Source organism: Rhinichthys klamathensis, unplaced genomic scaffold (assembly GCF_029890125.1).
Source record: "Rhinichthys klamathensis goyatoka isolate OS25496 unplaced genomic scaffold, OSU_Roscu_1.1 h1tg000721l_1, whole genome shotgun sequence".
Taxonomy (NCBI): Eukaryota; Metazoa; Chordata; class Actinopteri; order Cypriniformes; family Leuciscidae; genus Rhinichthys; species Rhinichthys klamathensis.
In genome coordinates, this window is record NW_026607136.1 from 225,874 (window position 1) to 250,442 (window position 24,569).

At 40.7% G+C, this 24,569-nt stretch overlaps 1 protein-coding gene across 1 annotated transcript; it reads left to right on the top strand.

Moving 5' to 3' along the window:
* Positions 1-5,093: 5,093 nt before the first annotated feature.
* LOC130077154 (uncharacterized) lies at positions 5,094-24,010 on the top strand. Its single transcript, XM_056242298.1, has 19 exons — positions 5,094-5,340; positions 7,019-9,419; positions 11,759-11,814; positions 12,267-12,674; positions 13,253-13,642; positions 13,727-13,798; positions 13,891-14,283; positions 15,018-15,407; positions 15,492-15,563; positions 15,656-16,048; positions 16,174-16,560; positions 16,652-16,684; positions 21,296-21,400; positions 21,513-21,697; positions 22,069-22,226; positions 22,424-22,669; positions 23,226-23,388; positions 23,661-23,760; positions 23,865-24,010. The coding sequence occupies exons 1-19, from the start codon at positions 5,094-5,096 to the stop codon at positions 23,966-23,968; spliced, it is 6,303 nt and encodes a 2,100-aa protein (XP_056098273.1). The 3' UTR covers positions 23,969-24,010.
* The last annotated feature ends 559 nt before the right edge of the window (positions 24,011-24,569 follow it).

Sequence of the window (24,569 nt, forward strand, 5' to 3'; positions counted from 1 at the left end):
TAATGTATTCATATTTGAGCGTCAGATAGGATTCGGTGATTCGCCAGCTTCCTGGCGCCCATTTCATCCTTTATCCAATCAGGCTGATCATCTGAGGTAATTTACCGCCACGTCATGAATATACATGAGGCACTTTTAGCCCATAGTAGGACTCGTTTGTTTCTGACCAGGATGCAGGCATGGTTGGTTTCCGGGTGTGTAATGTACATATTTGCTCAAAGATTATTCTTTAAAAGTCGTGTGGCTTAAGCATAGTGTGAATTCATATTAAGTTGTTATTTTAGAGGCGTAGGCAATAATATTGAATACAATGGACGGTAGGCCTATGCTCAGAATGAACACGTCATCCATTGTTGATTCCTCTAGTCTGCACTGTGGCATTAGAAACGTTGTGCTTTAAAAACAAACTTACTGTAAACACACAATGAATATATTATCTCTCCCCATGTTTTTCTGGAAGGTGTTTAGGATGAAATGCCACCTGTTGTATTTGTGGACATTGTTTCCGCACCATTATAGTCCTTTTAACGAAGTCTAGACATATCTTGTAGGCCTATTTGAAATACTATCAGCATAGTTACTGAAATGCTCGTTTTTTAAGAATGTTTAGATGTAAAAGGAATCGTTTTTCAACTGATCTGAGCTCATAAAAGTTATTAATGAAACAAAATCACATAAGTGTATTAGACGTGTGAAATTATTGTGGGAAAAATATATATATTCTGAACCAAAAGTATAGGTTTACAAAAACGGAGAAAGTCAAGAAGGTTAGGTTGTGCCCCACTCTCCCCTATAGCCTACATGAATCAGACTAATACTTAAAAAAACATTTAGTATGAAATTACATAACATGTCACAAAGCTGCTGAATATGGCAGCTGTCTACATTTTTTTCATGTCAACTTTACAAAGTTATATTTAAACAAGGTCACACAATTCCAGATTTAGGCCTACCTCATTCCATAAGTAAAAATACTAATTTTACACACCAATTTTGGGGATGATTGATTAAAAGATACGTTTTTGAATCTCAGCTTTAAACAGCGCTCTGTAGATGCAAAACTTTTGGTTTTGGGATTTCAAAATAGAGCAAAAGAAGCAGAACTGATGGCAATATTTCCAATTATTGGCTAAGTGGACTGTTACACGCATCATTTTCAGATACAAGCTTTATTCAGCATTTACGCTTTACTGGTATAGTCTTGTTAACATGTAATTGACATTGAAAGTTGAAAAAAACTTGCATATTCGTTTCTTTTGGAAATGCTGTTCAATGTTGAGACTTGCCATTTGTATTTTTCCTAAATCTGTCAGTATCGCTCCCAATATTTCCATTGTTTGGACACGTGCAAAACACAGTATTTGATCTGTACAAGCTAGAAACCATTAACCTCTGTATTAAAACCTCCAAAATGATATATACATTTAAAAAAATATTACATAACTCCCTGCACCTATTTTTTTTTTTTAAATGTCACACTCCTGTTCCACTTTTCTCTCACTGAAATTGGCTGTTTCCTCTTCATATGGAATAAAAAGTGGAATTGTTGAACTTTAATGAGCCTTTGAACATATGTTTGTTGCTTTCATTCTAAAACTAATTTCATAGTGGGGTCCAAAAAGGATTAGGTGTTGACAAAATAGGAACAAATTGAAATATTTTACTTTGCTTCATTACAAGAAAAAAACAAAAACAGTCAGCGTATTAAGTACAGAGAGAGACACTGAATCCGTCATCTTTAAGTGCTTTCATGTCCTCTGCAATGGTAAGTGCTAATTTTATTATGTTTATAAAGCAGCATTTAAAGTCCTGGACTATGTTTGGAAAATTATACTATTTCTTCAATATGCACAATAAATACTGCATGTGCAAAGAATGCTTTTTATGTATAGATGGAATATCTTGATAACTATACAGTTTTGAAACTACACTAACTTGCATTGGATATTGTGATATTGTATCCCACAATGCAAAATGCTTTGACTTTCAATGTCCAGTGTAGTCAATGAAATGAATGCAAAATCTTGAATGCAATTCAAGACTGCATTCTTAAATATTATCTATACCTTTTGTCATATTTGTCATATTAATAGCTTTACTTTTCTTCTACCCACAGATTAAGTTTGCCTTGTCATTTGTTTATGTCTTTGCTGACATCCTCGTGTCTGCATTTAAAATGGAGAGGTATGTATTTTAATATTGTACACTGAACATGACTGAATTGTAATCTGTTTGATTCACCAGTGACATCTCTGCTGCTCTTAGGAACTGTTGCTCACAAGCCCCCTATCCACATCTACACACCAGTTTCTTCTACACTGCAAAAATGCATTTTCTGTTTAATCCTGTTTATCAGTTGAAATATCTACGCAAGTTTTGGCATAAAAAAGAAGATATTAAGACTTATTTTGTTATTATGTATTTTTGTAATACTATACATGTATTTTGTTATAATGCATTGACATATTTTTTATTTGGAAATACCTGACCGGAACAAGACATAATTATCTGCATGATAGATATGAAAACTGTGATGAGAGTATTTTAGAACATGTCACTCACTGACTACAATAAAATTTGAACAACATAGGACACATTAGACAAATAAGATACTTAGACAAACTTTATTGGTAATTAATGCACTTAAGTAGGATTTTGTTTATTGCTGGGAATCTCAGGACATGGTCTGATTTTAGGCTGACATATACATTAACTATTGTGTTACGTCCCATGACGTAATATTTAGAGTTTATGGGTGCTGGCGATGTTTTCTCCCCTCCTTCTGTCTCTCTCTCTCTCTCCCTCTGCCAGGCAGCGCCCCAAATCACCTGCAGCTGGTGCTGATTAACAGGAGTGGATATAAAACACCAAAGACACCGTGTTCGAAAGAGATCCCTCTTCGGCTATCCCAGACGTTGTGGTGTTACTTGTTGTTAAAACTTTATCTGTGAGATCTGTGTGATCTGTGTTTGAGTACCACGAGCTCTTAGACTGTGTGAGTTTAAGTTGTTCAACCGTGTAGGGAGACGGGTGCCAATTTGTTTGGAGTATCTACTCCTGAACTTTTCTCCTGTTTATTCTTTGTTAGTCAGGGAGAGAGGTTAGATAATTGTCTTTGATTTCATCTTCTTTTTGTTAGGAAATTTAATTGGGTTTAAACCTTAGGAAGTCTCCATTTTGTTTGTTATTTTGGCCTCGCCCTCTCCTGACGATTTGGTTATTATTTAAACTTATTTATCTGTTACTGACCCTTGCTTATTTTGTAAATATATTGAGCAAGCCTTTGTTGGCCTCAATTCAAGAAAATAAATAAAGAACTACTTAATCATTCTCCCTCAAGTTCCTTTTATGATCAGGTCAAACTCAAAGGGTGTTGTGTAAATCTGTTAGATATAAAAGTGAAATACAGATAGAGCTGGGATAGAGGAAAAGGAGATTTCTCACTTCTTTTTAATTGTTACGTCTTTCATTTATTGTTAGTCCCTCTTTTCCCCTAGACTAGAGAGAGGGAACGTAACAATTGGGGGCTCGTCCCTTGCGTCGTTCTGTGTAATTTTGTGGATTCCTTTTTAACAATAGGTAGTTTTGTCCTGTGACAATTAACTCATGAGGCCTATTGCTAATTTTGAGGATTCGTTACTCGTTAGTACAACTCTACTTTGTTGAGTACTACTTTATTCTTGATTGCTGGCTGTTTTCTTTGGGTGAAAGAGGAGAGTGTAGTGGGGGATTAAGAGATGGAATTTGATCTGCTCTCGTTTACCCTTGCGCCGACTTTTGAAGTCTTTGATCGCTGTAAGAAGAAAGATCTTATTCAGATAGCAGAGTTTTTTAACATCGTAATTTCCAAAGAAGCTACCAAACAAGTCATTAAAGAAAAGTTGTATGACAAATTGGTAAGCGATGGAATTTTGCCGAGTCAAAGCAATGATGGTGAGGAGGTAGAGCAACATGCAGCAGCAGATAAAGATGTGGATAGTGTAGGTCCACCTGACATTGACTCTATGGCTTTTCAAGACCCTAGGTTAGCAGTGAGGTTAAAGGAATTAGATCTAGAAATAAAGAAGCAGGAGTGTGAAGCTCAGATGATTAAATTGAGAACCATTGAAGCGGAGGCTGATCGGGATATTCAGTTGCAAAAATTGGCTTTAGAAGCTCAGCGTACTGCTGTACAACCAATCCCGTTTCCGCATGTCAAAACCTCTTCAGTTTCCTCTCCTACTTTGACAGCAACTAGTCCTTTGTCTGATGGGCATAGCCATGTATCTTCTGCCGTTCCTTTTGACCCCAGTAGATATATTAAGCTAGTACCACCGTTCAGAGAGGCGGAAGTAGATTCCTACTTTGTGACGTTCGAGCGAGTCGCAGGAAAGTTAGCATGGCCGAAGGAGATGTGGGCTCTATTGTTACAGTGTAGTCTCACTGGAAAAGCGCAGGAGGTCTGTTCTGCTCTACCAATCGAATCTTCTCTTGACTATGACATAATTAAGGCAGCGGTTTTACGCGCGTTTGAGCTTGTCCCTGAAGCTTACCGGCAAAAATTTCGGCGCCACGTGAAAACAGCCAGACAGTCTTACGTAGAGTTTGCAAGGGAGAAAAAAATCCTCTTTGATAAATGGTGTCTCTCTAGCAAGATAACGACTCTGGAACAGTTGCAGGAGTTAATCATGCTAGAAGACTTTAAGAATTGTGTGCCAGAGAATGTGGTGGTTCATTTGAATGAACAAAAAGTCGCTTGCTTGTCTAACGCTGCTGTTTTGGCTGACGAATTTGTATTGACACATCGCACTGTTTTTACTACAGCACGGCAGACAAAATTTGCCACACCGTATTCAGGCGATTCGTTGAATGTGATGCCTCCTGTAGCACGCCCTGCTAGAGTAGAAAATTTCCCAAAGAGTGCTCGTAAATTTAAACCTGCAAATAGTGAGAGACGGGAATGTTTTTACTGTCTAAGCCCTGAACACTTGATTGCGGACTGTCATCAGTGGAAGCAGAAGGGTTCGAAAACGAAGAGTGTAGCACTTGCTCAGTCATTACCAAAATTAAGCCCAACTGATGTAGAAAGTTACCAGCCATTTCTTCAGGAGGGCATGGTTTCTATATTCCCTGATGCTGAGTTTAAGCCAGTAGTCATGCTTAGAGACACTGGAGCTGCGCAGTCCTTCATTCTGGAGCGTAGCCTTCCATTTTCTGCTGACACGTACACAGGATATGATGTGTTGGTCCGTGGTATTGAGATGTGCTGTGCTAATGTGCCTTTGCATACGGTTCACTTAAAGTCAGGGCTTGTAAGTGGAACTGTTAAACTGGGTGTCCGCAGACAGTTACCTGTAGAAGGTATAGACTTAATTATAGGGAATGATTTAGCAGGTGGCGAAGTTTTTCCTTCTCCAATTGTGACACATACCCCAAGTGTAAAGGAGCAGTCTAACCTGTCTACCTTGTATCCTTCAGCCAGGGCTCGACATAAGCAATGGCCCGATGGCCCGGGGCCAGTAAAAGTGTATGTCGGGCTAGTTGATTGGCCAGTCACTTGCCCGCGCGGGCCAGTAACTGGCCATCAGCAAAACAAACAGCAAACGTCATACACAGTGGCGCGAAGAGTGTCAATGTTTCTTCAGGTTATTTATAACGTGTTAAAATGTCAAAGAACTACGAGGCTAATACGAGAAAGAGTACCGAAACCCTGTATTAAACGGGACTGAATTTTGAAAGACCGCGCTGTATCGATAAGCTCGGACGTTATCGGTTCTGCTGTCGGTAGGCTACTGGAGAAATACACGTAGGCTATCATTTATTATTGCTATAAAGACGTTTTTTTTGTTTTTTTTTACCATCTCGCTGAGTCGCCAGCCATTTCTATAATAAAATTAAACCATTTGTCTGTGATGCATTTTTGCTATTCGCGCAGTCCAGAAGAGAGAGAGATCTCACGCGGTGCCACAACACGCACAACACCTGACGGAGGGGGACAGAACTAAACATTCAAGTTATGGTTACACTTTAGATCTGTGATTTAGTATGATTTTATTTTAGATTTCGGCTTCCAAAGATTATAGAATATATTTGAGGTAAAACCATTAAAAACTGCATTCTGTCTAGCGCAACTTCCTTCCCTTCGCAGCAGTACGCTGTCCTTAAAACTCAAACTTTAAGACAGAATCAGCACGATCGGTGATTGTTGTAAAATGCAGTCTCGTCTGTTGCTAAATTGCGGGACGCGTTTAATAATAAAAAGAGCTATTAAAAGCACAAAAATCTGCGCAAGAGATGCGGTTCCCAATGCAGCGCGCGCTCCGAAACATACCATAACGAGACAAGCAAATTATACTTTGGGCTTCATGTGCGGGTCTAAACGATCAAATGTACACAAAAATGTGTCAAAATGACTGGCTTGGAGATTCACTTAAACAGTTTATGTCTAAAATGGACGCAGTTATGGAAATGGTTGGGAGAAAATATGGTGCATCAGTAGACTATTAGATCTGCACTCGTTCTTAAAGGGGAAGCAGTCTAATAAACATGCTGACGATCACGCCATTACTGAGAATCAAACAACAAAAGGCACAAAGAAAATCACTCGCAGCTCTCTTGAATGAATAACTTTAGCTTTAATAAGTAAGATGAGGAGACTGAGAAAAAAAGAGAGAGGGAGATGAGGAGAAAGCAGGTATTGACAAATTTACTGCACACTGACATTTGGTTATTTTTGCATGTGTCCAGGGGCTCTCTCTTAATTCCTGAACTCCCTTCGCTGTTTTGATTAATCCTAATGTATACAATAAATACAGTTTATTTCTTTCAGGGCCAGTCAAAATATAGAAGGGGCCAGCAAAACTCTGATCTACTGGCCCCGGGGGCCAGTGGGGATTTTTTTTTATGTTGAGCCCTGCTTCAGCATTCCCAGCATGCGCAGTGACCCGTGCACAGGCACAAAAGTTCAAGGAAGTGGTGGATCTTGCTGATTCCTTTCTGGTCTCTGACACTACCCCATGTGAGTATTCGCTGATCCCAGTGCCTGAGCTTTCACCTGATCCTAGTTCAGAGTCAAAAAGCCCCTTAAAAGTGAGTCGAGAACATTTGATAACTGCTCAGAGAGAAGACCCAACGCTAGCTAAGTGTGTTAAAGCTGCAGATCTTGGGCAAGTGCCTAATTCTGGGGTTATGTATTTCTGGGATCATGGACTACTGATGCGTAGATGGAAACCAGATGAAGAGGATGAGAACTGTCAGCTGGTCCAGCAAATTGTGTTGCCTTCTGGCTATCGCCTGCATGTGTTGAAGCTGGCTCATGAACACGTAATGTCCGGTCATCTAGGAGTGACGAAGACATCCTATCGAGTTTCCCGATACTTCTACTGGCCTGGTATAAAGTCTGCTGTGTCTGCCTTTTGCAAAGCTTGCAAAGTTTGCCAACTCACGGGAAAACCGAACCAACGAGTTCCTGTCGCTCCTCTTACGCCAATCCCTGTGATGTGTGAGCCCTTTGAACGACTGATCATCGATTGTGTGGGCCCATTGCCTAAGTCCAAGGCAGGACATCAATATATGTTAACTATCATGTGTGCTGCAACACGCTTTCCCGAAGCAGTCCCATTACGCAACCTGAAAGCCAAAGCAGTTGTGAAAAAGCTGGTCAAGTTCTGTTCCACTTTCGGCCTGCCAAAAGTAATCCAGACAGACCGTGGCACTAATTTTACGTCAAGAATGTTTGAGCAGATTCTAAAGGAGCTTGACATAAATCATCAGTTATCCAGTGCCTACCACCCAGAGTCACAAGGTGCGATTGAGAGGTTTCATCAAACTCTTAAAACGATGTTGCGCAGCTATTGTGTTGAGACAGGAAAAGATTGGGACGAGGGTCTCCCCTTTCTTCTGTTCGCTGTGAGAGAGACAGTACAAGAGTCTCTAGGATATAGTCCAGCAGAGCTTGTCTTCGGTCATGTGGTGCGAGGACCGTTAAAGTTGAGTGAGCAACTGTTGACTGAACATTCAACCCCTGTGGCTATCCCTGACTATGTCCAGTCTCTTCGTCAGAGACTTCAGAGCGCTCGTGGAGTAGCAGCAAAACACCCTGAAACCGCACAAGGCAAGATGAAAGCAAGCTTTGACCAGAAGTCTGTTAGCAGATCTTTCCAGCCTGGCGATTTGGTTCTAGCTTTGCTACCCATTCCTGGTTCTGTGTTCCAGGCGAAGTTTAATGGTCCCTACGTTGTCAAGAGGAAAGTGAGTGACGCAAATTACATCATTGACACACCTGACCGCAGACGTAAAAGCCGTTTGTGCCACATCAACATGCTGAAAAGGTATGTGACTACACAAAGTGAGACAAAGTGTGACAAACCCACAGTGGAAGCGAAGTGTGAGACCGCAAGTGTGCCAACCTCCACTGTTGCTATGGTTATCAGCTATACCATGGAAGACGATGGATTGTGTAATAAAGGTCAAGTTTCCTCCACACGTTTACAGAACTCTGCCATTCTAAGTGACCTTAAGAGTTACCTTGCTCATCTCGGTGAAAGTCAGGCTGAAGAACTGACTAATTTGCTGCATAAGTTCCCTAGTTTATTCTCAGATGTGCCTGGAAAAACTGCAATGTGTTCCCATGACATTGATGTTGGAAATGCGTCCCCCATCAAACAGCATCCTTATCGAGTCAATCCCCAAAAGCGTAACATAATGAAGGCTGAAGTGGAGTATATGCTGCAGAATGGAATTGCTGTGCCAAGTCAGAGTCCCTGGAGTTCGCCCTGCTTACTGGTACCAAAGCTTGATTCCACCTATCGCTTCTGCACCGACTTCCGCAAAGTCAACAACATCACTAAAGCAGATTCCTTCCCACTCCCTAGAATGGAAGACTGTGTGGACAGGGTGGGCAACGCTAAGTTTGTAACAAAGCTAGACCTCCTGAAAGGATACTGGCAGGTCCCTCTGACTCCGCGGGCATCAGAAATATCAGCTTTTGTCACCTCAGACAGCTTTCTGCAATATTCTGTCTTAGCTTTTGGGATGCGAAACGCTCCTGCCACATTCCAGCGTTTAATGTATAATGTGTTAGCAGGTGTGGAAGACTGTGAAGTATACTTGGATGACGTGGTTGTCCACTCAAATACCTGGACAGAACATCTATCCTCCCTTGCGAATGTGTTTCAGCGCTTTGCTAATGCCTCGTTGACCTTGAACCTCGCCAAGTGCGAGTTCGCTAAGGGAATGATCTGCTACTTAGGTAAACAAGTGGGACAAGGAATGGTGAAGCCTGTCGAAGCCAAAGTTGCAGCTATCCTTGAATACAATATCCCTTCTAATAAACGTGAACTGCGCAGGTTCCTTGGAATGTGTGGATACTACCGTGCTTTCTGCCTAAACTTTGCCACCGTTGTCTCGCCACTAACTGATCTACTAAGCACTACAAAAAGGTTTGTCTGGACACCCAGTTGTGAGTATGCTTTCAATGCATCGAAAGACTTGCTCTGTAGCGCCCCAATACTCAAAGCCCCTCAATTTGATGCCCCATTTAAGTTAGAAGTTGATGCCTCAGCTACAGGGGCTGGTGCGGTCCTGTTGCAGGATGATAATTTGTGTAGAGCATCCGGTTTCATACTTCTCTAAAAAGTTCTCAAGGTGTCAGCAGAACTATAGTGTCATTGAGAAGGAGGCACTGGCAATGTTGATGGCCCTACAGCATTTTGAGGTGTATTTAGGTGGTGGTGTAGCTCCAATCGTAGTGTACACAGACCATAACCCCTTAATTTTTCTTGAGCGCATGTCTAATGTGAATCAGCGGCTTATGCGGTGGTCTCTCGCCGTTCAAGAGTTTAATCTTGACGTCCGTTACAAAAAAGGCTCCGAAAATGTTGTTGCGGATGCATTATCTAGGTCATAAATAGTTTTTATGATTATAATAACATGTGAATGCTATTTACTTTTAAATAGTGAAAGTGAATTGGTGACTGTTTGTTATAAATAACTTGTTATTTATAAACTTATCGGTGGGGGTGTTACGTCCCATGACGTAATATTTAGAGTTTATGGGTGCTGGCGATGTTTTCTCCCCTCCTTCTGTCTCTCTCTCTCTCTCTCTCTCCCTCTGCCAGGCAGCGCCCCAAATCACCTGCAGCTGGTGCTGATTAACAGGAGTGGATATAAAACACCAAAGACACCGTGTTCGAAAGAGATCCCTCTTCGGCTATCCCAGACGTTGTGGTGTTACTTGTTGTTAAAACTTTATCTGTGTGATCTGTGTTTGAGTACCACGAGCTCTTAGACTGTGTGAGTTTAAGTTGTTCAACCGTGTAGGGAGACGGGTGCCAATTTGTTTGGAGTATCTACTCCTGAACTTTTCTCCTGTTTATTCTTTGTTAGTCAGGGAGAGAGGTAAGATAATTGTCTTTGATTTCATCTTCTTTTTGTTAGGAAATTTAATTGGGTTTAAACCTTAGGAAGTCTCCATTTTGTTTGTTATTTTGGCCTCGCCCTCTCCTGACGATTTGGTTATTATTTAAACTTATTTATCTGTTACTGACCCTTGCTTATTTTGTAAATATATTGAGCAAGCCTTTGTTGGCCTCAATTCAAGAAAATAAATAAAGAACTACTTAATCATTCTCCCTCAAGTTCCTTTTATGATCAGGTCAAACTCAAAGGGTGTTGTGTAAATCTGTTAGATATAAAAGTGAAATACAGATAGAGGAAAAGGAGATTTCTCACTACTTTTTAATTGTTACATCTTTCATTTATTGTTAGTCCCTCTTTTCCCCTAGACTAGAGAGAGGGAACGTAACAATTGTTTTCATTGCATTTTAATATCAGAGCAACCAGTACCCAACAGAGCTGCACAATGAAGTAAACCGATTAAATGGCACGCAAACCATAGTTACACTCACGCAACTTACAAAGAAATGGAAAAACTGGTTTAAGTGATTGTTTAGAGATTGCTCTTGGTTCCAGTAAAGGTCGACCCACCCACAGTTATAAATAAAGGCAGCTCAGCATCACTATGTTCAGCTGCTGAAGAGATTCTCCCTGAGTTTGCCTTGCATCTTTCCTCAGGTAACAGTATGTCTCTCCGTTTTATCCCAGTGTCTGATCACTCTTTCAGTCATTTGCTTTAGATAGATCGGATTATTTATTAATAGCCACGAGTCTTCTATTTTAATTATATGTTTTGGTTGTTGACTTATGGAATAGTTGAATGTTACTTGCAGTGTAAGTAACTGTCATGTTATACTGTCAGTATTGTAAGTTAAAATGTATAACAAAAGTGATGTTGCTGACTTAACAGAAAATAATATTCCATGCTTAAGGTATAATATTCAGTCAGTTTGTTCACCCCAATGTGATAAAGATCCCTCTCATAGGGTTAGTTTGTGATAATTACATGTCTATTTTCCATAATTACATTTACATGTCTAAAAAAAAGTAAATAAATTGATATGAAAAACGTATTGTGGTGAGTGAGAAGTGATACGAGAGACATCAAGTTAGCAGTGCAGGACATCGGATGCCAGAATAGGGCTTAATTATACAGTTAGTGCAGCTTATACAGAAGTTTTTCATTACAGAATGCCACAATTGACCATTCAGAAACAAGTTTTGATTTTACAGGTCAGTTTGTCACAATGAGGTTTCTAATCTCACTGTGTGTGTCGCTGCTGCTGCTGATTAATGGTGAGTTGTAAATTCAAAAGTGATCACATTATATCTCTCTCAGAATGACGGATATAATTAACAGCTGACTGAATGCCATAATATTAACTCAAAATGCTGGGAATTTGTTTTTAACAGGTGTAATCATCAATGGACAAACATCAGGTAAACAATCACTCTTCAGGCTAATGGTTGACTTCATCATGAATTAAAATCCCAGAACTGGAACAACAGCCAGACTATGGGATGCAAGTTTTTCATCAGACTGGATAAAAGATACTTTTTCTCTCCCTGGACTGAAAATGTAACAATTGGGGTCAAGATTGGGAGTCAGCTGAAGAGTGACCTTCCTTAAGAAGTAACAATGTAACATAATTTGTTACTAATGTTGATTAATTTTACGGAGTGTAGAGATATTTATAGATGATGTCAGTCTGTCAGATGCGTCCTCCGTTTACCAGCGTATCTTTCGTATAGTTATTTATAAGCACAATATTCAAGTATCTGTATGTCCTGTTTCTCCTGTTGTATTGTTCTTTGATGCCAATGATCCTGAATGAGTTAGAGTGGTATTTGCTTGTGATTCTCTAATGTCTCCTTTCATTTTCTTCGTTCAGAACCTACAACTTCCATCTCTGATCCATGCTATGATTATAACACTCTTAATGAATCGTGGAGAGACATACGGCAAAGCCCACATCAGTACCATGGACAGGATGACACTCTTGTTGAATGGAGTGGCTGGTATCGGCTGTATCTGAATGGAGAAAGTGCCCAGATGTCTGAGTGGTGTGTGAGTTATGTGGGATGTGGTGGAGAAACTGGACTGCATCTCAATGGTTCTCATCCAACACTTGAGGATGGAGTGGTGACCCGTGAAGTCCTGGGAACTAATATGTGGTATTCCTCTCAGTGTGGCGACCACAAATCCACTTCTGTCCAAGTTAAAGCTTGTCTAGGAGATTATTACGTCTATGAATTTGTTAAACCCAACATATCAAACCCCAGACCAACATACTGTGCAGGTGCAGTTCTGGGCTCTTTTTTACAAAATACATTTTTGTAGATCACAATCTTGCTGTTTATATACGTTAAAGAAAATGTCTATCTACAAATGTCTTTCAATTACAGTAGTCAACATCTGAAGTGGATCAAAAAAGTTAATCAAAGTTTTCCTAAGACAAGAACGGTTTTTGTTCAAAATTCATGTATAATTTTGATGAAAGGTTTTGACCCACTTCAAATATTGACTACTGTACTTAACAAAACACAACTTAAAGGTACATTTTGTAATTTCTATTCCGAGCAGATTTGGTAAAATAATGTTTCCTAAACCATCCTTGTACTCTGATTGTTCAGACAAAATAGACTGGTCCCTGTTACATGGAAACAGAAGTTGTGTTGTACTTCTAAAACAAACAGAGAAATGATCTAAACTAAAGGAATGTTTGCACTCTTTGAGAATCTCAACCTACAAATTATCTGATTTGAAGTTTTAAATAGGATAGAAGAAAGTGTTTGAAAAAATACACATTTCAACTGTAGACATTGTATTTTTCACTTACACAAAAGGAACTCAATATTTCTCTTTTGTCCATGACAGTTGCTTTCCAAAGCATCAGCAGTGATCCCTGCTACAACTATGAGTCTCTGGATCGTCCCTGGAGAGCCAACAATGAAAGCGGAGATAATATTTGTGATGAACGTTTCTCCTGGAATGGCTGGTACCGGCTTTTCTACTATGGAATGGACATCCGGATGCCAGAGACCTGTGTTAGTTCATACACCTGTAACACATACATCAGTCTGTGGCTCAATGATCCTCACCCTCAGATAGAGGATGGAGTGGTGATCAGGGAGGTCTGTGGAGGGTCTCATTGGGGAAGCTGCTGTAATTACAAGACAAACCCCATCAGAGTGAAAGCGTGTCCAGGCAATTACTATGTCTATGAACTTGTGAATCCACAAATGTGGTGTTCAGGATACTGCACAGGTATTGTGATTTTCTCATTTATTTCAGTATTTCAAACCATTTTGTAAATGATTTCTGCCATGACATTAATTTCCTTCTTTTTAGATGTCAGCACTATTTCACAGGCAGTTTCCACTGTGAGTCCAGATATATTCACTGGATCCAACATCACATTGAGTAAGTTGTTTGACCAGTTCAGATTTACATTTATGAAGTTCCTTTTTGAAATATAACTTGTTTGTTTTGGTGTCATCATCTCTCGATAACAGATTATGATCCATGCAATAAACACAACATTCTCGACAACTACTGGAGAAGCACACTCTATTACTGGTCTAGTAATGGATACATATCTGATCATGATGACACTCGTGTAGAATGGGACGGCTGGTATCGACTCTTCATTGATGGATCAAGTGCTCAGATGCCTGAGTGGTGTGTGTCTTACATGTCATGTGGAGGTTTTAGTTCTCTGTGGCTTGATGGCTCTCATCCTCGGCTAGAAGATGGAGTTGTTACTCGTGAAATTTACGGCTCCCGTAATGATCAGTGCAGTCGCTACAGATCCGACCCAATCCAAGTCCAAGCTTGTCCTGGAAATTATTATGTCTACAAATTTATCAGGCCAACTCTTTCAATCCCAGCTCCTGTATATTGTGCAGGTACATTCATTACTCTTCATATTTGACCTGCAGTGAGGCGACCACAAATCCACGTCTGTCCAAGTTAAAGCTTGTCTAGGAGATTATTACATCTATGAATTTGTTAAACCCAACATATCAAACCCCAGACCAACATACTGTGCAGGTGCAGTTCTGGGCTCTTTTAAAAAAACAAACACATTTTTGTAGATCACAATCTTGCTGTTTATATACGTTAAAGCAAATGTCTACCTACAAATGTCTTTCAATTACAGTAGTCAACATTTGAAGTGGATCAAAAAAGTTCATCAAAGTTGTCCTAAGACAAGAACGGATATTGTTCAAAATTCATTTATAACTTTGATGAAAGGTTTTGATCCACTTCAAATGTTGACTACTGTACTTAACAAAAACTTACAGGTAAATTGTCTAATTTCTATTCCGAGCAGATTTGGTAAAGTAATGTTTCCTAAACCATCCTTGTACTCTGATTGTTCAGACAAAATAGACTGGTCTCTGTTACATGGAAACAGAAGTTGTGTTGAACTTCTAAAACAAAAAATAATCTAAACTAAAGGAATGTTTGCACTCTTTGAGAATCTCAACCTACAATTGTCTGATTTGAAGTTTTAAATAGGATAGAAGAAAGTGTTTTAAAAAATACACATTTCAACTGTAGACTAGACATTATATTTTTCATTTACACAAAAGGTATTTGAATGCATAACTCAATATTTCTCTTTTGTCCATGACAGTTGCTTTCCAAAACATCAGCAGTGATCCCTGCTACAACTATGAGTCTCTGGATCGTCCCTGGAGAGCCAACAATGAAAGTGGAGATAACATTTGTGATGAACGTTTCTCCTGGAATGGCTGGTACCGGCTTTTCTACTATGGAATGGACATCCGGATGTCAGAGACCTGTGTTAGTTCATACAGCTGTAACACAAACATCAATCTGTGGCTCAATGATCCTCACCCTCAGATAGAGGATGGAGTGGTGATCAGGGAGGTCTGTGGTAGTTATCCTTGGGGAGGCTGCTGTAATTACAAGACAAGACCCATCAGAGTGAAAGCGTGTCCAGGCAATTACTATGTCTATGAACTTGTGAATCCACAAATGTGGTGTACAGGATACTGCACAGGTATTGTGATTTTCTCATTTATTTAAGTATTTCAAACCATTTTGTAAATGATTTCTGCCATGACATGAATTTCCTTCTTTTTAGATGTCAGCACTATTTCACAGGCAGTTTCCACTGTGAGTCCAGATATATTCACTGGATCCAGCATCTCCTTGAGTAAGTTGTTTGACCAGTTGAGATTTCAATTTATGAAGTTTCTTATTGAGATATAACTTGTTTGTTTTGGTCTTATCATCTCTCACTAACAGATTATGATCCATGCAATAACTACAACACACTTGACAACTACTGGAGAAACACACTCAATTACTGGTATAATTATGGATACATATCTGGACATGATGACACTCGTGTAGAATGGGACGGCTGGTATCGACTCTTCATTAATGGATCAAGTGCTCAGATGCCTGAGTGGTGTATGTCTTACATGTCATGTGGAGGTTTTAGTTCTCTGTGGCTTGATGGCTCTCATCCTCGGCTAGAAGATGGAGTTGTTACTCGTGAAGTTTACGGCTCCCGTGATGATCAGTGCAGTCGTTACAGATCCGACCCAATCCAAGTCCAAGCTTGTCCTGGAAATTATTATGTCTACAAATTTACCAGACCAACTCTTTCAATCCCAGCTCCTGTATATTGTGCAGGTAAATTCATTATTCTTCATAATTGACCTGATTATGAATTCTATTGTTGGCTTTCAAATGACAGACCTTTTAAATATGAATTCATCATAAATTCATTAAACCTTAATTTTATTTTTTTGTAATAGTATCTTTTAGCACCCTAAGTGTCGACCCCTGCCTCAACTATACCAGTCTGGATCAGCCTTGGAGATCCACAGACAACTATTACAACTATGGCATGTGTGATTATAATGTGGAGTGGAATGGCTGGTACAGGATGTTCAACAATGGTGAAAATACTCAGATGCCAGAATCATGTGTAAATCAGTACACGTGTGGCACTTATTCCCCACTGTGGCTCAACGGCGCTCACCCACAGCTGGAAGATGGAGTGGTCACCCGTCAGGTCTGTCTCTCCTCATGGAACGGCTGCTGTACTTACAAATCCCACCCTATAAGAGTCAAAGCCTGTCCAGGAAATTACTACGTTTATGAGTTTGTCAAGCCAATATTTTGCGGAGCTTACTGTGCAGGTAAATAGATTCATGTATAGGCTTTGTTCATTAACTTTTTGCAATTATTTTTGAAAATGGGTGACATTAACATAAATCTTTCTCAAATCAGATGACAGAGGCCTTAATGAGACATCATCCACTGGTAAAGTACTGTGCTGTTTCTCTAATATGCTAAGAGAGTCCTTGTGTACACTACTGTACAAAAGAAAAAATTAGTCGGATTTCTTTTTTAAATGCTTTCTTTTGGAAGTATTCTCTTATGCTCACCAAGGCAGTCAAAAACATGAATATTGTTAAATGTTATTACAGTTTAAAAACTTCTTTTTGAATATAATTTAAAATGTAAAGAAACATTCTTATCAATCTTGAAAACAGTTGTGCTGCTTAAAGGCACAATATGTAAGATTTTTGGTTTAAAATATCCAAAAACCACTAGAACACCGTTGGGTAGCACTTTATTTTACAGTGTCCTTGTTACATATGTGACATGTACCTGCCATAGTAATAACAATAAATGATGCATAATTACATGCAACTAACCCTCAAACTAACCCTACAGTAAGTACATGTTAATTAATATAACTTGAATATATAATTACAATGCAACAAAATGACACCTTAAAATAAAGTGTAACCCAATGTTGTATCTTTTGACTTGTTGACTTGACACTGTTTAAATCCAGAGAAATCATCTATTTTTACTTTAATTTAAATTAAAGTACCAATAATCAGATAACAAGATGGGAGAAGCTGTACAATAGACAGGAGAGCAATAAACAGAACTAGAACACAAGCGCATGACAAACCAGACACTGTGACATAACCCCCCCTCTACCGAGCGGCTACCAGACGCTCCAAGACACAACTATAAAACAAGAGAGTCAAGGAGAGAGGTGGAACGGTGGAAGATCAGCGGGATGGATGGGGGCCAGGTCCATGAAAGGGAACAGGAACCAGGGTTGACGGCTTAGCCGGCGGCCAGGGCAAAACAGAGAGTCCATCGGGCGGCCAGGGCGGAGATGACAGTCCATCGGGTGGCCATGGTGGAGAAGACCAGGGCGACACAGGCTGTGCAGGCGACCAGGGCGGAGCAGATCCTTCGGGCTGCCATGGCTGTGACGACCACTTGGGCGACCATGGTGGAGACAACCAAGACGACGCAGGCTGTGTAGGTGAACAGGGCGGAGCAGGCCCTTCGGGCGACCATGGCGGAGACCACCAGAGTGGAGCAGACCCAGGCTCAGGAACAGACACCGGCTCGGGCACAGGCGTGGCGGCGGGCATCTCCGCTGAGGGCTCAGGAACAGACACCGGCTCGGGCACAGGCGTGGCGGCGGCCATCTCCGCTGAGGGCTCAGGAACAGACACCGGCTCGGGCACAGGCGTGGCGGCGGCCATCTCCGCTGAGGGCTCAGGAACAGACACCGGCTCGGGCACAGGCGTGGCGGTGGCCATCTCCGCTGAGGGCTCAGGTTCAGGTGTGGCGGCGGCCATCTCCGCTGAGGGCTCAGGTTCAGGTGTGGCGGCCATCTTGTCCGGAGACACTGGCTCGATGAAAGGGACGTGAACAGTCTCTGGATCGGCAGACGTGACGTGAACGGTCTCTGGATCGGCAGAAGTGACGTGAACGGTCTCTGGATCGGCAGAAGTAACGTGAACAGTCTCAGGATCGGCTGACACCATGTGCTTCTTCCATGCATGCAGCGTGGCCAATGCATTGAAAGAAAGAACCATTCTCTTGGATATGGCAGGACTGATGGTGGGAACAGTAGGTACTGGGGTAGTTCTCCTCCTCCTCCGCCATTTACGTGGTCACGGCGGTGCTGCCGCCTCTTTGGCCACCACCGGAACCATGACCCCCGAAGTAGAGTCCTCCTGGACCACTGAACTTGAGACCCCTGACGTCAGGCCCTCCCGGACCACTGGAATTGAGACCCCTGACGTCGGTTCCTCTTGGACCACCGGGCTTGGCTGGGCAGACGGGGCATGAAGCGCAGGCCCGGCAGGGTTGACGTGAAGCGCAGGCTCGGCAGGTCTGACGTGAAGCGCAGGCAGGGCTAAACGGGACCAGCGGCGAAGGCTCTGTGCTGGACGGGACCAGCGGCGAAGGCACTGTGCTGGACGAGACCAGCGGCGAAGGCACTGTGCTGGACGGGACCAGCGGCAAAGGTTCTGTGCTGGACGGGACCAGGTGCACAGGTACCTGGCTGAAGGCCGATTGGCCTGTGGAATGACGTTGGAGTTCCTGACGACCATGTCCCCCTCTTAGACCTCCCCGAGTCCCAGAAAATCTGGGCAAGCGGGTTCCCTCAAAATATTGTGGGTGAATCGGAGCTTTATAATGGTTGCCAGTCACCATCGCAGTCCTGGGCTTACCTCCTCCCGGCTGACCGCCGGCTGCCATGGTCTCCTCAGTCCTCTGAGCGCATCTAGCAAAGTATTCAAACTAGGAGATTGAAGATCCTTTCCCGGAGGCAAAAACTCACTCTGCTGAATCCACATACTTGTCTGGTTCGTTCTGTCCCGGAATAGTCAGAACTGAGACGAGGATTCAAATGCAGAGGAAATTTATTAGTGACAGGTAGATAAGGTACAAACTCAAAAAGCACTGTGAGCAAGCGGGAAGGAAACACAAGGAACAGGTAACTTGGACAAACGAACCAGCTCAGGACTACAAACACAGGGAGGCTAAATAGGGGAACAAACAAAGGAGGGTAACGAGAAGGACAGGTGGGACAAATTAACCAATAATCAGATAACAATATGGGAGGGGCTAGACAATAGACAGGACTGTGACAACACTATTTTGTCAAGTGGCTAACAGCATAATCAGAAAGCATTTTTTTCCACCATACAATATATTTAAAAAATAATTGCATGCCATTTTGTAAAACAAGTCATCCAGCTTTTATTATATATATATATATATATATATATATACACTCACCGGCCACTTTATTAGGTACCCCATGCTAGTAACGGGTTGGACCCCCTTTTGCCTTCAGAACTGCCTCAATTCTTCGTGGCATAGATTCAACAAGGTGCTGGAAGCATTCCTCAGGGAGTTTGGTCCATATTGACATGATGGCATCACACAGTTGCCGCAGATTTGTCAGCTGCACATCCATGATGCGAATCTCCCGTTCCACCACATCCCAAAGATGCTCTATTGGGTTGAGATCTGGTGACTGTGGAGGCCATTTTAGTACAGTGAACTCATTGTCATGTTCAAGAAACCAATTTGAAATGATTAGAGCTTTGTGACATGGTGGAAGTAGCCATCAGAGGATGGGTACATGGTGGCCATAAAGGGATGGACATGGTCAGAAACAATGCTCAGGTAGGCCGTGGCATTTAAACGATGCCCAATTGGCACTAAGGGGCCTAAAGTGTGCCAGGAAAACATCCCCCACACCATTACACCACCACCACCAGCCTGCACAGTGGTAACAAGGCATGATGGTTCCATGTTCTCATTCTGTTTACGCCAAATTCTGACTCTAACATCTGAATGTCTCAACAGAAATCGAGACTCATCAGACCAGGCAACATTTTTCCAGTCTTCAACTGTTCAATTTTGGTGAGCCCTTGCAAATTGTAGCCTCTTTTTCCTATTTGTAGTGGAGATGAGTGGTACCCGGTGGAGTCTTCTGCTGTTGTAGCCCATCCGCCTCAAGGTTGTGCGTGTTGTGGCTTCACAAATGCTTTGCTGCATACCTCGGTTGTAACGAGTGGTTATTTCAGTCACTGTTGCCCTTCTATCAGCTCGAACCAGTCTGGCCATTCTCCTCTGACCTCTGGCATCAACAAGGCATTTCCGCCCACAGAACTGCCGCTCACTGGATGTTTTTTCTTTTTCGGACCATTCTCTGTAAACCCTAGAGATGGTTGTGCGTGAAAATCCCAGTAGATTAGCAGTTTCTGAAATACTCAGACCAGCCCTTCTGGCACCAACAATCATGCCACGTTCAAAGTCACTCAAATCAACTTTCTTCCCCATACTGATGCTCGGTTTGAACTGCAGGAGATTGTCTTGACCATGTCTACATGCCTAAATGCACTGAGTTGCCGCCATGTGATTGGCTGCTTAGAACTTAAGTGTTAACGAGCAGTTGGACAGGTGTACCTAATAAATTGGCCGGGGAGTGTATATATATATATATATATATTTATAGCCTTTGTTATTGTTTTGAATAAGTGACCTCTAGCGGCGAAACTTACATATTGTGCCTTTAATTTTTTTGTGGAAACTGTCACATTTTTTTTGAGGATTCTTTAATGTATAGAAAAACAGCATTTATTTGAAACATAAATATTTTGTTACACGACTCTATACTGTTGCTTTTGATTAATTTCATGCATCCTTGCTGAATAACTTCAAATAAAAAAGAATCCTTCCTAAAAACATACGTTTGAACAGGAGTGTATACTTTTTTGACATGTATTTTCATTAAAGTAATTCTTAATTTTCCTCCCAGTTCATCACACTTTTTCACTAGAGTGTAGTAAATTAATTGCTGAATTATTTTAGTAAAGATGAGTAAGAATCAGACCTGCAAATCATATTAGCATACATGTTTTCTGCTCATTTATAAACATGAATTGGCATTTTTTGACTCTTTCATTGATATTTTTAACGAATAAACCAACGTCAAGTGGGTTTACTGGCCATATTTGTACATAATACAGAATGTTTAGTTGATGGCCCCTGCTTTTCCCTTTGTTTTGTTTATTCTATGTTTTCCTCATTTAGACCCCTGTGCCCAACTCAACTGCACAGAGGATGAATGGTGTGGAGAGAAAAACGGCGTCTATGGCTGTTTGTGTTACAACAACCAGACCAGTCCAGATTCTTTTGGTGAAACTCATTCTACTAAAAACATTTTCTGCAATTCATTGGTTATTATTATTATTATTATTATTAACAATAATATTAATTCTGACCATCTTTTGGTGTTTTTCTCTCTCAGATTTCTCAGAAACCTGTGAAAGCAGCTCTGGCTCTATGTCTGTGTCTCGCTGTCAGCTCTTTGAGGCTGGTTTTCCAGCTGATGTCTTACACCTCAATGATCCCGGCTGCAAAGCAACGGTCCGGAATGGCAGAGTGGAATTCCATTTTGATAATGATGAACACATTTGTGGTACAAATCTTCTGGTAGGATATATTACATACAATGATATTCAATGTACTATCATCTCAGGTTTTCACTGAAAAAATCAAACAAACAAAAATGTCTTATGTGATGCCAGTTGGTTTTGATCTAGACAAAATTGATGTTGTAATTTCTAATGTTGGTTTAATGATACTGCTCTTGCTGTAAAGATTTACATGTAAAGATGGTGAAAGCAGTAATTCTTTTTGATAACTTTTTAATATAGTGTTCACTCACAAGAGACTCATGATCAGTCATTTAGGCAAAGCTATTCTCTTGTATATACAGGGAACCCCCACTAACAAACTCTTTAGTCTGTGGTTAAAATGTTAACAGGTTAATATGTTCAAATATAATATCCATGTTCCATCAGGCTAACGGCACCCACTTCATCTATGATAACTTTATTCTGGGGACACCGAGGTCAGAAGGTCTCATTAGCAGAGAGAAAATCCTGAAGCTTTCTTTCAGCTGTGCTTATCCTCAATCACAAACACTTTCCATGAATGTGAACATCAACCCATTGGAGAGGTGGGAATCTTTTAAGCAGGAAAAACGAATGCACAGTATAACAATTAGTAAACAAATGCAAATATACTCTAAGAATATATATATATATATGCTATGCTCTTGAAATGTTTACATTTCTAAATTGAGTTGAGGCAAATACAAAAATGTACACGATTTTACTTAATTGTACTTGATTTTTTTTGGGAACATTTCATCAGTATTGTGCACAAGATTCTCCCCGCTGGTGAAGGCAGATATCAGGTCCGGATGATCCCATATGAGGATGATGAGTTTACCCGGCCCTTCACTGGTAGAGTGGATGCAGAGCTCGACCAGGAGATGCATGTGGAAGTTCGTGTTGAGGGGGTCGACAGCCGCCAGTTCGCCCTGGTGATGGACACGTGTTGGGCTACACCTGTGAATGATCCTGATTACAGCCTCCGCTGGGATCTCATCCTTTCAGAGTAAAGCAGGGATTTTTTTAAACCCTTTCCCACTCTACAGATAAAGCGTTGTGAATTCCGGCTCGCGTACCCCGAAGTGATAAAATAAAACAAATTCTGTATCAAAATTTATAGGCAAGAAAAGTAGTTTGTTTAGGCTGGGTTGTATGAATTACAAACCTGCGCACATATTTTAAAAAGCACATAACTATAGAATTCTGAATGCGCATGTGAACGCCGTCAGCGTTAATCACAGGTTCGCGTTTAAAGTCTGATCATTTCGACGGAGGTGAATCAATCAAAGTTAACTTTAGCTGGAAGTAACATTATTCAAGAACCGCTATAACGCCAAAACAATCTGTTACCTTAAATTATATGTTTATCTCTGTAAAGCTGCTTTGAAACAATCCATTGTTAAAAGCGCTATATAAATGAAGATGACTTGACCTGACTTTAGGATTGCCAGAGATACTTTATCTCTCAGGATTTCAAGACTAAAGTACAGGATTCCACTTTTATACAGTGGAAAGAAAGAAAATAATTTGATTTGTTGATTGTCATTTATTGATATTCTCAGGTGTCCCAATCCGAATGACGGCACAGTGGATCTGCTGCAGAACGGCGTCTCGACATCCAGCCGTTTCTCCTTCAGGATGTTTATCTTCACTGCAAACTCCACTAGGCTTTACCTACACTGCGCTGTTCACCTTTGCCTTCTGTCAAGCAATCGCTGCTCAACGGTGAATTTACAAAACCTCTCATAATGACAATGTTTTATGAGTGATTGATAATAAATGTAAAGTATCACTTTAAATATATAAAAATGACTGTTAAATTCTATATTAGATTGTTAAATGCTTCAGTGTCAGTGTGTAAGTCTGCCTGTTTTTTTCTGCTAAAATATATTTTTTCTGCCCTCTGCTGGAGACTTTCTGCAACTCTTTGTTTCATGTTTGTTCAGTGATATTTAACAGAGATTCACACAGCTGGATTTTGCTATTTCCTCTATTAGGACTGTGGCTCTGGACACCAGTGGAGAGAGCGCAGGTCTCTGGACTTCCATGACGCTTCCATATCCATGGGTCCTCTGGTGTTGTCTGAAGGGAACACAGGTGAACATCTCATTATTTTAATCATTTATAAATAAAAGTTTCTGAAGATTTCTGTCATGAATACATTACATTTCACTGCATTGCATTATATTCCCTGTTCACAGATAAGTGGGTCCCAGAACAAGTGAAGGCATCTGAGGCTTCTTGTCTGTGTGGTTCTCTGATGCTGATACTTGTTCCTCTGATGAGTGTCCTCACACACTTTTAGTTTAGTACCACAACATTTTACATGCATTTTGTCTAATGCCATTTTAATGAATGTGGTATTGATGTCATACTGGTTTTGGGTTTCTAATTTTCTTCTTATCTCATGTAGTCTTTGTCTAGAATAAAAAAAAAGCATTATTGAATCATTTACATGAATTGCTATATACTACATCTTTTACTATGGTAACAAAGACAATCAGATTCATGTTTATTCAAAAGCATTAAAAAAAGGATTATTTCTGTTTTCCGCTTCTTTTCAGTTCTATTGTTTAAAAAAATGAATACGTTTATGTTGCTGCTCAAGGAATTATTTCTATAACAGGCTTTCAGTATAGAAAGATGATCTGGTTCCTGAACAAGATGAATACATGAATGCAATAACCTCCCTTTCATTGTTGATAATAGAAAACTGATTGGTGTAACTGGATCAAACAGGATGGAAAGTTTTTTGTGGAAGAGTAACACAGAGGTGTGATTTAGAAAGGAAAAAAAGAAAAGAAATTCAAATTAACTTCCAGTTGAAACAACATGTTTATGTTTAGCTTTAACCATTTCAATTAGAGGATTGAAAAAATAAAAGTAGAAACGGCTAGAATATTTCT